The sequence below is a fragment of the Silene latifolia genome, chromosome 5, assembly GCF_048544455.1.
Source record: "Silene latifolia isolate original U9 population chromosome 5, ASM4854445v1, whole genome shotgun sequence".
NCBI classification, from domain to species: domain Eukaryota; kingdom Viridiplantae; phylum Streptophyta; class Magnoliopsida; order Caryophyllales; family Caryophyllaceae; genus Silene; species Silene latifolia.
In genome coordinates, this window is record NC_133530.1 from 58,190,761 (window position 1) to 58,207,307 (window position 16,547).

Genomic DNA, 16,547 nt, shown 5'->3' on the forward strand with positions numbered 1-16,547 from the left:
AGGATCAATTATCTTAATCCTCCCATTTTGGTCACCAAAAACTTGTTTGTGTGAAAACAAGATTAGTACCTTAAGGTACCATGGAGGTCATAAATACCCTCCTAGACTTTGTGATCTACCCTTGAATGCAAGGGTTCGAGCCATAGTTGTAGATGCGTAATATAATAAATAACGCAAAATTACTTATAATAATTTAGCGCTCAATAATGAATGATATAATTCTCAAACTTAAACACATGAATTCCCAACGGTACTTATATAATAAGAAGATTCCAATAACACAACATCAACGAGAGTTTTCACAAGAGTTTTGTGGATGTTAAATTACAAACTAAGGGATAGATGGCTGATTACCTCCACGATCGGATGGGCTCGCCGTGCTACATACTTCTACTTCTACTTATGCTAATCTATGTTACGCCTAAAAGCCTAATCTAAGGATAAACTAAGTTGTAGTTGTAGTTGTTTGAGTTGTTGTTTGAGTTGTCCTTTGCTTGAATGAAATGCCTCCTTATATAGACGTCATCTGGCTTCTTGGAAACTACTCCTTAGTGGGTGGCGGTTAGTAAACCGCCGAGTCTTCTTTAAGCTTCATATGGGCGCCTATTTCCCTCTTTAGCCCAACGTTTTGCCTTTTGGACTTCTTGATCATCTTGGACTTCGCTTTTCCTCGATCTTTGACTAACTTGACTTTGGCCAAATAATTTTTTTCTTCAGTTCTCAGGCCCACATTCTCTTTAAATGATAAATTTAATACCCTAGCTAAATTAGGCGCCAACAAATTAGAATTGAATTCATATATTTTGATTTCTACAATTGAAAAAATAAAATCAATTCCTGATTTACAAACACTACCTAACCGAAATGTTTGGAATATTGTGTTGATGTTTTAAATTTTTGATAAGATACTCAATCTTTATTTCACCGTTTTTGTTTATCATTTTATTCTAAACTTGTTTAATTAGTAAATTATCATATTTCATTATGTAAATAGCTATTAACTATTATAAAATAACATAACGTATTACATTTCACGAAACTCCATTAATCGTGGCCGCACAACTTTTAAATAACTATTAAATTTATGTTCTTTTTTCTTGAAGTAATTAAATTTATGTTCTTTAATTATGTGGAACCACAACTTTTAAATGGTATACATTTTTGTCGATTTTTTTTGTCAAAACAAAACTGGAAGATAAAGATGGACAATCACCGTCCATAATAAGGTAATTTCAGGGAAAATGAAAAGAAAATTAGACATTAACTTGCTAAATAAGTAGATAAGTAGGTAATTTCTTGCAAAAATCAGTTGCTTAACGTTGAAACTTCATAATTTGGATCAAAAAAATGATATTGGTAGTGGTCGATAAAATAATTAAAATTTTAAGTAGAGTGTAAAAGTCCTACAACCTTTGGTAGTTCTTTGTAATATAGTTTAAATATTTAACAGACAATTCATGCAGTATCCCTGAGGTTTGCCACTTTGCACAAAATATCCATTTTTTTATCCGAAAAACTTAAAGCGGACATAAATCGTGTTTACAAGTTCCAAAAGTGACGAATTGTTTTTTCAAATTGATCATCTTTCCGAGAACTACGATTTAAGAAAACGCATTGTCGCATTTGGATCTAATGGCTAGGAGTATTTGTACGATAAAATATTTTTTACCGAATAATATTTGAATGGCCATATCTCTTCGTCACGAATTACAAACTCTTCAACATTTTTTTCCAAATCGTAGTCCTCAGAAAAAGGATCGATTTGAAAAAAAAAAAAAAAATTAGTTTTTGAATTCGTAAACAAGAGTTATGGCCTCTTTACGTTTTCCCGATCAAAAATTGAATATTTCGAACAATGACAAGACTATCGCGTGAATTATTCAAATTTTTATTTTTATTTTTTACCAAAAAAAAGTCATGTTTTCAAGTAAATGTATTTGTTTATGTTCTAGAGGAGATGGACTGGGATAAAAATGGGATGGTCAACTTCAAGGAATTTCTATTTGCTTTCACTCGTTGGGTTGGCATCGATGACCCTGAAGACAATGAAGATGGTAAAGAAAATGCTTGAATTCATGTAGCTAATTTTTAGGTAAGAAGTATAGAGTATAATACAATTTTTGATTATGGAAAAACAAATTCTTTATAAGTCTATTGGCAAACGAATGTTTATTCACCACCAATTGTATTTCTATAAACGGTGATGGATATTAGTGCTTTATACGGCAATGTAAGTTAATTACTTCGCTGTAAGACTTATCCTTAATAAACTGGAGTTGAATTTTCGAATATTGTAAAAAACGTTCGTTATAAGTTTTACTGTTAGATGTTTTGTTTCCTTAGAAGGATTAATAATACGATACATCTATTTTAAATATATATATATATATATATATTTTTTTTTTTTTTTTTTTTTTTTTTTTTTTTTATGAACGACCATCATGAATGTCTACCCAAATGTAGTACTAAGTCTTTATTGATATGATTATTTTGTATAATCCATCAAACTTTAATGAACAATTTTGGTATTATTCATCTTGTAACTTGATAAATTAGGCTGATCTTATTAAGATAGGATTCTTTCATTAGGTATAACTTCTTTTGTGATTCATCTACGCCAATTTCTCATTTATGACGGATACTATCCGTCATAAGCTTGTAACGGATAGCGACCCTCTAGTCTCACACAATTGCAAGTAGGACGAATATGGAGCGCCTCACTTACATATTGTAAAAGGATCACTATCCGCCACAAGTTACCATCACAAACAAGACGCTTTGTCCATCAACTTGGACTCTTAAAAAGTTATCCTCAATTGATGTCCTCTTAACTAATTCACATGCACGTGGGCCCTTTATCCCCTATATCTTTGTGCTGTGTGAAAAAGTTTTATCATTCAGCATTATTATAGCACAAAATCTCATTGAAGACGGGCGATATCCGTCATATCCGTCACAAACTTGTGACGAATACCGTTTTTTCTTATAAAATGTCCATTGAGAGGTGAGTGGGAAGCACATGGGGGGGGGGTGCCCCACCTTGTCCCCTCTCCCTTTTTGTGAGATGTCACAAGCTTGTGACGGGATTAACTCGTCACAAGCAAGACTAGCTGTTATTATAGTACTCCCTCCTATTCATTTTAACTCTCCTCTTTCAAAAGGGCACGCAAATTAAGGGGAGAATTATTTTATTGTAAAGTATTGTGGTGGTGTAAGGTAATTGGAGAGAGGGAAGGTATTATTGTGGAGTAAGATGATTAAAATAAGTATTGTTGTGGGGTAAGGTGATTAAAATAAGATAAAGTATGAGTATTGTGGGGTATTGTTGTGGGGTAAGGTGATTAAAATATGTATAAAACTTTACTAAATAAGGAAAGGAGGAGAGTTATATGAATAGATGAAAAGAAAAGGGGGAGAGTTAGAATGAATAGGAGGAAGTATTAAAGAAGAGAAACATAGTCTACAGTAATGCCTCGTAATCGTTGTTTTGGTAAATTTTTACTAAATACGGTTAAAGTAGTATTAGTGCTAAATCAATATTACGATTTGCAATGCACTATAATGAGTTGAATGCAAACGTAAATAAAAGACACGAGGAATTTTGGTTACGCGGAAAACCGGATATGAGAAACAACCGCAGGGGAAGATGGAATCCCACCAATATTTTCACTATAATTCGGTTGAGGGTACAACGTGGAATAATGCTAAGACGATCGTACTTTGGTGGCTAGGGCTTCTCATGTGTATTTCTGAATGATCTTTTGGTCTTGCGTTTATGCCCTTTATATAATGAAGATCTTGCACCTAGGGTTCCTTGTTTGCTCCCTAAGTCTTCAGAATTTGGTAGTGATTTGGACCTTCCTTATTCAAAATATGGCAATAACTAGGATTTCCTTATTTTACCCGTGATTCTGTTAGCATCCTGGTCCACGTCGAATTCCTCCTTGCGTGTCGTCCTGCCCCTGCTTCCAGATTATCCAGCTTCCAAGTGTAACACCCCCTCATACTATGGTGCCTTACCAGGACCACCCAGCCATGAAAGAGAGTTACCATCTCGGTTGCCCGAGGTTAGTACATACCAAAAGCGTCTGTCCTAACACATTTATTAGAAATACTGAAGAGTGTAATTGTTTATATTGACAAAAATCCAAATCCAACCAATAAAATAAATCCAACAACTGACAACTATAAAGTCATAACTAAGACTCGAGACTGTGATGCTATAACTGGTGAAGACGACTCCCCCATGACCGCCCAAGCTCACCAAAAGCAATACCTGTCAAGCCTGCTCACCATCCCCGAATGGATCACCGCAGATTCCACAAACAACAACAACGGGGTCAGTACCATTCAATCGATATAAGACAAACAAACAATGTAACAGGCTGATCATCCTCCGCAGTAACCGACTACACACCGAAGTGTGTAGCCCTGCCGGATTACCCATCGCAACAGGTAATCCACTCCGCCGGTGGGGGACTGCAGCCCATCCCCACCAAGTCCAGCTCATCGACGAGCGACTAAAAATCACTGTCCCTTAATGTGCACATCCCCTCCCGTGACGGGTTCCACGGAGGGCGAACTAGGGTATGAAGCCACTCCCGCAAGTGACTCCACCACAATCACACACACCACAGCATCATAGCTATCACAACACCACAACCGTCACAACACAACCACATCAACACCGTCACCACAACATCCATCCTCCGGTGATCAGCAGATAACAACAATTATGAAACAAATACAATCTTAATCAATTAACAGTACTGAGTAGGGGAAACCCTACCTTAGCAACAACAGCAATACGGGAAACAGGACAATTACAATGGGTCCTCTACGAAGTCTTCTCCTATACAATAACCACATAGCAGAATTACACATTGCACAATCCCCTCTTTCCCAATTTCATATATACTGTATACCCTAAGAATAACATAAAGGACATGGGAAATAAGGCCTTACCAACTGTAGAACGAAAGATTGAACACAAAAGCTACGACGATTGCACACACAGTGGAAGATTAGGGAGTGATTAGAGTATCGTAAAATGATTAGGGTTGCAAATGACGCTTAGAAACTATTTTTCACAATTAAATAACCCTAAACACTCCCGCACCAAACCGCTGAAATATTACTCGCCAGATCGGATACTCGGTCGAGTAAAGTGTATACTCGGCAGAGTATCCTCTACTCGGTCGAGTATTCATCATACTCGGCCGAGTATTCCTCGGCAGAACCCAAATAGAATACACTTTTGACACTACTCGGCCGAGTAGGCTCTACTCGGTCGAGTACTTAGCTTATACAAATCCGTAGTATTACAGTCTTCCCCCCTTAAAAAGAACTTCGTCCCGAAGTTCACACTCTACTCTAAAACAAGACACAACAAACACAAAAGGACTTCCCAACGAACACTTAACAACACCAAAGAACTACACAAAGCATAATAAGACCTATTATCCCGACTCAAAGTAAGACAAAACATACATGCGACCATCTCCTACTCCCCTAAAAAGACAATGGTTACGTCCCCGTAACCAAACATACCTGATCAAAAAGGTTAGAAAAACGTTCTCGCATAGCCTCCTCGGGTTCCCATGTGGCCTCTTCCACATTATGATTAGACCAAAGTACTTTGAGTAAGACGGTCTCACCATTCCTTGTCTTACGGACTTTGCGATCTAGAATCTCTTTAGGAACCTCGACATAGGACAAGGACTCATCAAGCTTGATATTCTCCACCTCAAGTATATGTGACGGGTCACTCACATACTTCCGAAGCTGTGAAACATGAAAAACATTGTGGACTCTATCCAAAGCCGGTGGCAAGGCTTGTCTGTAGGCTACCTCGCCTATACGGTCCAAAATCTCATGAGGACCTATAAACTTCTGACTTGGCTTACCTTTCTTTCCAAACCTCATTACCCCACGCATAGGTGATACTTTCAAAAGGACCTTGTCACCTACTGCGAACTCTATGTCTCTACGATGTAAATCGGCATAACTCTTCTGACGATCTTGAGCTGCTCTCATCTTTTGCCGAATTATCTGGACTTGTTGAACCATATCCTGTACCAGCTATGGTCCTAAAACCACAGCCTCAGAACTATCATCCCAACAAACTGGACTTCGGCACTTCCGACCATACAAAGCCTCAAAAGGTGTCATCCCGATACTCTTATGATAACTGTTGTTGTATGAAAACTCAATCAGATCAAGCCCGTCCTCCCAGCTGCCCCCAAACTTCATGACGCATGCCCTCAACATGTCCTCTAAGGTCTTGATGGTTCTCTCCGTCTGACCATCGGTTGCCTGATGAAAAGTTGTACTCATCTTCAAGGTTGTACCCATCAACTCTTGCAGCTCTTGCCAAAACTTGGATATGAACCTCGCATCACGATCAGAAACGATATCCTTAGGTATACCATGTAATCGCACCACATGTCTCCTGTAACCCAATGCCAGTTGTATCTTAGACCAGGTGTCTTTCATAGGAACAAAGTGAGCTGACTTGGTTAACCGATCAACAATCACCCAGATCATGTTATTACCTTGTTGTGATCTAGGTAATCCCACAATGAAGTCCATAGAGATCGACTCCCACTTCCACTCAGGTACCTCCAAAGACTGAATCTTACCCTGCGGTCTCCTCTGCTCACCCTTGACCCTCTGACAGGTCAAACATCTAGCCACGAACTCAGCTACATCCCTCTTCATGTTTGGCCACCAGAAAGTCTTCATAAGATCTTTGTAAAGCTTGTCACCACCCTGGTGAACCGAATAAGGAGTGCAATGAGCCTCCGACAAGATCAATCTCCTCAACTCTGCATCCTCAGGGACACACCATCTCCCATAAAAATGGACACTCCCATCTGTATGGATAGAAAACCTGGAAACTGTCCCAATCTCCACTCTTGACTTCCATTCTTGAATCTTAGGATCAAACTCTTGCTTACTCTTGATGTTCTCATATAAGTCTGGCTCGATCGTCAAATCCCCGATGGTATCCCCCTTCCTTATCATAAAGATCCCCATCCGAGACATCTCATCCCTCAGCTTCAGCAAGGACATGGCCGTACATAGCGAATGAACGCTGTTTTTACTCAAAGCATTTGCAACAACATTAGCCTTACCCTCTTGATAGATGATCTCCATATCATAATCTCCGATCAGCTTCATCATCGTCTATATCGCATGTTAAGCTCCTTCTGAGTGTAGATATACTTTAGGCTCTTATGATCAGAAAACACCTTAAAGGTTGCTCCATAAAGGTAGTGCCTCCAAATCTTAAGAGCAAAAACAACTGTACCCAGCTCTAGATCATGAGTAGGGTAATTCTCCTCATATAGCTTTAGCTGCCTCGAAGCATAAGCTATAACCCTCCCTGCCTGCATCAAAACACAACCCAGACTATTCTTTGAAGCATCTGTATATACCTCAAAGTTCTCACATCCCTCTGGCAAACCTAGAATAGGAGCTGTGGTCAAAAGTTCCTTTAAGGTCTGCAACGCCGTCTCACAACTCTTATCCCAAACAAATCTGGTCTCTTTCCTCATCAAGGCAGTCATAGGTCGTGCTATGGTAGAAAAGTCTTTCACGAACCTCCTGTAGTAGCCAGCAAGGCCTAAGAAACTCCGGATCTCAGCTACACTCTTCGGTGACTCCCACTTGGTCACGGACTCAATCTTGCTAGGATCCACAGACACCCCCTTCTTAGATATCACATGACCCAGAAAAGCCACCTCCTCCAACCAGAACTCGCACTTAGATAGCTTGGCATAAAGTTGATTCTCTCTCAGAGTCTGCAAAACCATCCTCAAGTGCTCCTCATGTTCTTCCTTAGTCTTGGAATAGACTAAGATGTCGTCGATGAAAACAACCACAAACCTATCTAAGAACGGTGTAAAGATCCGGTTCATCAAATCCATGAAAGCGGCTGGTGCATTGGTCAAACCAAAAGGCATCACCACATACTCATAATGATCATATCGAGATCGGAATGCTGTCTTTGGAATATCCTCATCTGCTATCCTCAACTGGTGATAACCCGACCTCAAATAAATCTTGGAAAATACACCTGCTCCACTCAGCTAATCAAACAAGTCATCAATCTTGGGCAAAGGATACTTGTTCGTCACTGTGACACGGTTAAGCTCCCAGTAGTCGATGCATAACCTCATGCTCCCATCTTTCTTTTTCACAAAAAAAACTGGAGCTCCCCAAGGTGACACACTTGGCCGGATATAACCCTTGTCTAACAACTCATGTAACTGTTTCTTCAACTCAGCTAATTCCTTAGGTGCCATACGGTATGGTGCTTTGGATATAGGACCCGTTCCTGGTTTGAGCTTCACGTTGAAATCGACATCCCTCTTTGGCGGTAACCCCGGTATCTCCTCAGGAAAGACATCATCAAACTGTAATACCCCGTATTTTATATATAATCAATTAAACGGATATTAATATATATTAATTATTATACATTTTATATATTACTAATTAAGGCGGGTTAATTGTTGAGTCGATAATTTCGTTAATTATTTTACTTGACTCGCGTTGTATCGATCTAAGTTAATTGAGACGGGTTTATATGGAATTCGAAATGTGAGCTAAACAATTTACCCTCGACCCAATTGAGCTGGCCCAATAACATGTCCAGCCCAATTAACCCTAATAACCCTAACCCTAATAGTACCTACCCTAACCCGCATCCCTCATTCCTTACTCCCTCAACCCGCCTCCCTCCTTCATCAACACCAATCATCAGCTTTCACGCATAGAGAGAGAGAGAGAGAGAGAGAGAGAGAGAGTGGCCATGGGGGGTTGACGGCACAACAAGGAAGAGCTAGGGGCGATTGACGACGACCGTGGGTGGCCCTGGTGGCGGTAGAGGCGGCAGAAAAAGGTATGAGTCAACCCCTTTCCCCTGTTTTTGAATTTCTATTTGTTTTGTTGGTGGTTGCGTGTAATACGCTAGAGGCGTTTGGTGGTTATTGACGGAGTATATGGGTAGGGTGGTTAGTGACGAGTGTAGTGGTGGTGGTTATGGTGGTTTTGGGTGGTGATAGTGACGGTAAAAGGCGGCAGCGACAGGGGGTGGCAAAACGGGTTTGGTTACGGGTTTTCAGGTGGGTTTAGAATGTTAGGTTTTGGGTGGCGCGTGGACCGTGGACTCGGGGGAGGTCGGGGAGGTCGCGCGGCGCCACGACACTGGGTACGTTGTTCGACGGCGAGCAAGGTCGTGGTGGTTTGGCAGGGGTTAGGTAATGGTTGCGGTGGTTGTAGGTTGAGTATTAGAGGTGTTTGGTGAGGCGTGGTGGTGAACCAGGCCAAATGGCGGCGCTGGTTTGACTCGCCGGCGAGAGTCGACCCTAGTGGGGGTGGTCGTTGATGGCTGGGTCAGAGTGGGGGTTTGGGCTGGTGGCTGACACGGCCTAGTGGTGGCGCGTGGAAGTGTGGGGGTGCATGTGAAGGGACGGTGGTTGACGACGGGCTGTTTTTAGTTTTGAAACGGGTTTTTCATAGTTTAATCGTTATAATTCGTTATTTGGTCGTATTCTTAATTAATTAATTTAATTCCCGAGTTATTTAAATAATTAAAGTCGGGTTTTTGAGTCGGGTTGTTGAGTTGTTCAAACTAATTAATTCGGGTTTTCTTAATCGCATAATTCGTTTAATCCTTTAATTATCGTTTTGGTTTTAGTTCCGAGTTATTTAAGATAAAATAATAATTAATAATAATTAATTAATCAGAGACGGGTTTAATAGAAAAGCTACTATATCGGGAAAGTCCATTTTAGGAAATTCTATTTTTAGTAAATTCTATTTTGGGAACGGGAATAGTTAAGTAATTGTTTATCATTTAATTATCTTTCAGAGGGCGAATTGTCGTGAAATATTACTGGACACCCGACCATTTGACTGCAGTACTGAGGTAGGGAAATACACTTGACCTATTATCATTGTTGTTGAATTGTGTTGACTTAATTCATGGTTATTGATTTACGTTATGTTTCATATACGGGAAGGTGATTGACTGAATTGATCGTATTGAGTATGATATCACAACATCGGGTAACCGACATGATTTTATGATTTATCAGATCAGTGATTTATATATATTGTGGTGCATTAATTTCTTTTGAGCACTCATATGCATTGGAGATGGAGGTTGTGGTGGTGTTGTGGTGTGGTGATGATGATGTTGTGATAAGGCCTAGGCGGGTTCTGCAGGACTTGCCCTAGTGTCCTCAGCTGCGAGCTGGCAGATCGGCTACGGTCGATATATATAGTCTACCGGGGATCGGTATGGCTGGGCGTTCCGGGTTATGAGTTATGAGACTGGTTATGAGATATGAGTTGAGATGGAGATGGAGGTGACGGAGGAGCATGCATATCATATTTTTTTTTTGTTGTTTCATTGTTTTCCCTACTCAACCTCGTGGTTGACCCTGTGTATTCGTGAACACCTGTGATGACCCAAATATTGGCGAGCAGACTTGACAGGTTTAAGAGATAGAACGGGAGCTTGGTGGGCGTGAGACACTGGATCAGAAGACTTAGTAGCTAGATCATCATCTAGAAGACTTTCACTTTTATTTATGTTAGTTCTTTGTAATTTGACGTAAAAGAGGTTTTGTAATAATTAAGTTAAAGTAATTATATAATTTTGCCTTGGAGTTTAATTTATTATTCACTACCTCGGGAAACCGAGATGGTAACAGTCCGGTTTATTAGGGAATGTCTTGCTAAAGGCTCCTTCATAAACCGGGGTGTTACACAAACTCTCCCACTACTGGTATCTCAGCAGCTGATTGTGACTCTACTCGGCCATCTCTCACATGAAAAAGAATCAAGGGGCGCTTCTTCCTCAAATATGACTTTAAAGTCATCACAGCTATGAACTTACACTTAGGTTTTACCACAAACCCTCTATAGGACACCCTAACACCTTTTGGACCCCTTAAAGACACTTTCTTTTATCGACAATTTATGTTGGCATCATACTTACCCAGCCAATCCATCCCGACAATCACCTCAAACCCATCCACAGGAAACTCTAACAGGTCTACCGGTAAATCTACCCCTCCAACTACCATAGACACTCCCTTATATAGCTTGACACATGACACAGACTCCCCAGAAGGTATGAACACGTCATCCTTTACAATCTCAAACTCCCCCAAGTCCATAGATAAAGCATGACTACAAGACACAAAAGAATGTGTTGCCCCGAGTTAAACAAAACAAAAGACGGTACATTATGAACGAGATAGGTACCGGTGACTACATGTGCATCATTCCGCGCTTCCTGCTTATCCATCAAGAAGAGCTTTCCACTGCTTTTCGGCCCTCCTCCCTGGACTGAAGCATTGGAAGTACTCGGCTTGGCTGCCGAATCCTGGGTAACACTCTTGTTCTGGCGCTGATAAGATCCACCGCCACTACGGTTATAACTGCCATGGTTTCTATGTCCACCTCTGTTGCCCCATGATCCACTCGGCCGGTTGCTAGCAAAGATCTGAGTCGGCCCTTGAGAGAAATTCCCTTGATAAGCTTCCGAACTTACTCCGGTCTTGACACTCGTGCAATCCTGCTTCTTCTGGCCTACACTACCACAGTTGAAGCATGTAAGGTTGGAGCTATCACTCAAACTCCGACCACCAGCTTTTCCCCAACCACGAGATGCCCCGGAGAAACCAGCCCCGCCAGAAAAAGCTTTGGCATGGTTGAAGTTACTCTTCTTGTTGCCCGACTGATTGTTGTTTCCACTATCAGCCTTCCTTTTCTCTGCAGCAGCCCTTTCATTAATCTCTTTTGACAGGTCTACCATCTCTCAGCTTAACCCGCTCATAGGTATACTTCCTTAAGATCAGTGGCGACTCCAGCTGGCAGACGGCTCATGATCTTGGCAGACAGACCCCTCTCAAAACGAAGAGCCAAACCCCTTTGTCCCAACTGCATATCCTCAACATAGCGAGATAACTCTAGGAACCGGTGATAGTACTCGGTGACGGTCATCTCCTCTGTCCTGGTGAAGGAATCGAACTCAGACCTCATCTTGTGTCGGATATGCTCCGACACAAACTGCTCCCTCATAGCGCTCTGCAACCCTGACCAAGGAATAGCCCCCAGACCCTCAGCCTGGTAGTAGGATCTAGCATCCTCCTTGACGTTTTGCCACCACACGGCGGCTTCACCTGTCAGGTAGTATACTACCTGCTCAACGATCATATCATCGGGACACTTGACCACTTCCATGTGACTTTCCATCTCACGGTGCCATTTCTCAAGCAGCTTTAGTTACCCAACACCCTCATATGTGGGAGGGTTGAAGCGAGGAATGATGATGCTAAGCTGAGTAGCATCCACCGGCTTCTCCGTCCCCTTTCTCACATTCTTAAGAGCCTCAAGAAGAGTATCTTGTTGCTCAATCATACGAACAATCTCATCAATGGTCATCTCTAAAGCTTGAATTTGCGCGGCAGTTCTTTTAGGAGGCATTTTGAGCTGATAAGAGACAAGAAACGTAAGCACAAAAGCCTACGGCTCAAAATGTAACAATCTTCCACCAAAGAAGCACTCGGCCGAGTACCAGACAGTACTCGATCAAGTAAGGACTACTCGGTCGAGTATCACCGATACTCGGTCGAGTAGTCAACTCCAGTAGCCGACCTCAAATTCACAAAACGCATACTCGGTCGAGTATAAACAACACTCGGCCGAGTATGCTCTACTCGGTCGAGTACGCCTACATACTCGGTCGAGTAAACACATCCAGTAGAAATTGCTGCTTACTGCCAAACAACACTCGGTCGAGTGCCTGGTTACTCGGCCGAGTACCCCATACTCGGTCGAGTACCTGCCCTGCTCTGATACCACTTTGTAACACCCTCTTATACCAAGGTGCCTTACCAGGACCACCTAGCCATGAAAGAGTGTTACCATCTCGGTTGCCCGAGGTTAGTACATACCAAAAGCGTCTGTCCTAACATATTTATTAGAAATACTGAATAGTGTAATTGTTTACATTGATAAAAATCCAAATCCAACCAATAAAATAAATCCAACAACTGATAACTATAAAGTCATAACTAAGACTCGAGACTGTGTTGCTATAACTGGTGAAGACGACTCCCCCATGACCGCCCAAGCTCACCAAAAGCAATACCTGTCAAGCCTGCTCACCATCCCCGAATGGATCACCGCAGATTCCACAAACAACAACAATGGGGTCAGTACCATTCAATCGATATAAGACAAACAAACAATGTAACCGACTGATCATCCTCCACAGTAACCGACTACACACCAAAGTGTGTAGCCCTGCCTGATTACCCATCGCAACAGGTAATCCACTCTGCCGGTGGGGGACCGCAGCCCATCCCCTCCAAGTCCAGCTCATCAACGAGCGACTAAAAATCCCCGTCCCTTAATGTACATATCCCCTCCCGTGACGGGTTCTACGAAAGGCGAACTAGGGTGTGAAGCCACTCCCGCAAGTGACCCTACCACAATCACACACACCACAGCATCACAGCTGTCACAACACCACAACCGTCACAACACAACCATATCAACACCGTCACCACAACACCCATCCTCTGATGATCAGCAGATAACAACAATTATGAAACAAATACAATCTTAATCAATTAACAGTACTGAGTAGGGGACACCCTACCTTAGCAACAACAGTAATACGGGAAACCGGACAATTACAATGGCTCCTCTACGAAGTCTTCTCCTATACAATAACCACATAGTAGAATTACACATTGCACAATCCCCTTTTTCCCAATTTCATATATACAGTAAACCCTAAGAATAACATAAATGACATGGGAAATAAGGCCTTACCAACGGTAGAACGAAAGATTGAATGCAAAAGCTACAACGATTGCACACACAGTGGAAGATTAGGGAGTGATTAGAATATCGTAAAATGATTAGGGTTTCAAATGACGCTTAGAAACTGTTTTTTCACAATTAAATAACCCTAAACACTCCCGCATCAAACCGCTGAAATATTACTCGCTAGACCGGATAATCAGTCGAGTAAAGTGTATACTCGGCCGAGTATCCTCTACTCGGTCGAGTATTCATCATACTCGGCCGAGTATTCCTCGGCAGAACCCAAATAGAATACACTTTTGACACTACTCGGCCGAGTAGGCTCTACTTGGTCGAGTACTTAGCTTATACAAATCCGCAGTATTACACCAAGCCTAGCTCAGCCCATATCCCTAATTTGGGCCTAACAATTTGCCCCCAATTTTTCGCGAAATCGTTTTCTGATAGTTGAGCGGGAAATTGTAATGTACCGTTGAATGACTTCCCGCATACACTTTTATAATCCCCAAATTCCCATATTTATACTCCAACTATCTCCTTTATTTTATCTCATTCGTCTCCCCCTCATTTTCTCTCCTTAATCATTTCAAACCCATAAATCCCTCAAAAACTCTCGATCCTCTAAAACGCCTCCCTGCTTTCTCTTCGCCGTCAACACCGCCTCTCTTCCTCCGTCTCACATGTACTTTACTTCTTCTTTTTCTTCAATTTATTATGGCCAAGACTCGCCTAGCCGCCTCCTCGTCTGTCACCGTTGATCTTGTCGAAGACGACATTTTTCCTTCCCAAGGTATCCCTAAAAAACCTCATTTCTGCGACTCCTTCCTAACCCAGGCTGATATTCCCATAATCAAAGCTTTCCTGGTTCTGGGCGACGATGTGGTAATTCACATCCCTGGCCCCGGCCAAAAAGCTAACGTCACACGCTAAGGGTGGATCTACTTGTATACATACCTTTTTGTCCTTGGTCTCAAGTTCCCTTTTCCTTCTATGATCCAAGAGTTTATCCGTTTGAACTCTCTTCCCATGGTTCAAATTGCTCCATATGCATGGAGAATCCTCCTATCTACCGTCACCCTGAACAATAGTTTGGATACTGAGATTGGGCTATCAGATCTGGCCCACAGATTTAAGTGCCGGTCACTTGGGAATGGCCAATACACTTTTACGGCCGTGGATAAGACTAAAAATTTCCTTCAGTCTGTGGCTAAAGTCAAAGACGATGGCTGGTATGAGGGTTTCTTTTACATCAAGCTTGATCTATTCCCCTGCATGTTGAATACCTCTTCGAACGCTGGATCCAGACCAAGCGTAAGTATGCTTTCATGTGTCTTTCCTGATTCTTTCTACTATTTATTCCTCTTACTCTGTGCTTTATTGCAGAACTCAGGAATCCTGAGAAGTCTAGGGACGAGGCCACCTCAGTTGCTAAGCTCTTTTTCATCCCTGAAGAACAAAGGACGTTCCCTCCACCTCTCTTCGGCCTTGTCAACTCTGCTGCTGAAGAAACCATGTCTTCTGGCAAGTGCACATTTTCTAACTCCTGCTTGTCCTTGCAACCATTGACCCTAAGACCTTATATCTGCATGCTGGCGTTTTTATAGAAAGTACCCGTCCAACTGCCTCTGAGATCCTGATGCGCCAAGCAAGGAAGAGGGTTGCTGAGTCCACCCCATCCCCTGCTTCCTCAAAAGAAGGCATGCGGCCAGACCGACTCCTGAACCTATTGAGGTCACTCCCATCTCTCGTGCCCTTGGCTCTCCAACTCGTGCTGATGATCAGCTGATTCGTCTTCCTGCTGGTTTGGGGACGCAAAGCGTGTCAATTACTGTCCTTCAATGGAGCGTCTTCTGACACTAACCTACACCCAGATTTTTGATGAGACTGATCCCCAAGAGATGACTGACCTGGCTGTTGAACAATGCTTTGTCCTAAGTCTTCAGTTTTCTCTCTCTATCCCTTGTTTTCATTATTTAGACTTTCTCTTGACTGACGGCCTCCTCATGTGCCCCAGGCTCTGCAATCTTCCCTTTACCTTCGCAAGATTATGAAGAGAGCCAAGACTGAATGCTTGGCGGCTATGGGGAAGAATATGGAGTTAACAGCCGTATGTGCTAAATTGAGGGAGCATCTCTATGCGGCTGAGAGGGAGAAGGAGGTGGCCAACGATAAGTTAGCAAGGACGCAAGAGGCTAACCGTGTCCTGACCACCGGGCTGACAAAGGCCGAGGCTCGTACTGAAGAGATGGTTGAACTAGTTAGGAAAGTGGGAGCCTACACTGCCTTTGAAGGGAGATTGACTGCATCCAGACTTTTACTGAGGGGAGGCACACTACCTGGATCCTGGAGGAGGAGCATGCTGAATTTGCCTGTGCTTTCCCCAATGGTATGAACTTGAGTGCTTTGTGCCCCCTGATGCTGCGGTTGCTGACCTTTAGCCTGAATTCCTTGCCATGGACATCTATGGAACCATCTCTAAGGCAAATGTTGTAGAGGAGATCCTGGCACAGACAACTGGTGGTGATGCTGCAGTGACTCTGGGCTGATCAGGTACCTGCATTGAAGGTGCAGATAGAGCATGGGGAGCAGGGCAAAAATCAGAATGCTGCTATTGAGAGGAGTCGACCTCTCTTAAAAACGATTTAATCATATTTCTGGAGACTTGGCCCTGTGTGGTGCAAGTTTGTAAT

The 16,547-nt window shown here is 42.3% G+C and overlaps 1 protein-coding gene across 2 annotated transcripts in view; it reads left to right on the top strand.

The window, feature by feature from the left end:
* The window catches only part of LOC141657444 (putative calcium-binding protein CML21), a 98,302-nt gene extending 87,617 nt beyond the window's left edge, over nucleotides 1-10,685 (top strand). The window contains exons 5-6 of one of the 2 annotated variants that reach the window (XM_074464693.1): nucleotides 9,881-9,937; nucleotides 10,501-10,685. In XM_074464693.1, the coding sequence (XP_074320794.1) occupies nucleotides 9,881-9,897 (17 nt within the window). In that variant the 3' untranslated portion in view covers nucleotides 9,898-9,937; nucleotides 10,501-10,685. Of the gene's footprint in view, nucleotides 1-1,952; nucleotides 2,339-9,880; nucleotides 9,938-10,500 lie in introns of those variants that run through there. The other variant, XM_074464692.1, reaches the window with a different exon arrangement.
* The last annotated feature ends 5,862 nt before the right edge of the window (nucleotides 10,686-16,547 follow it).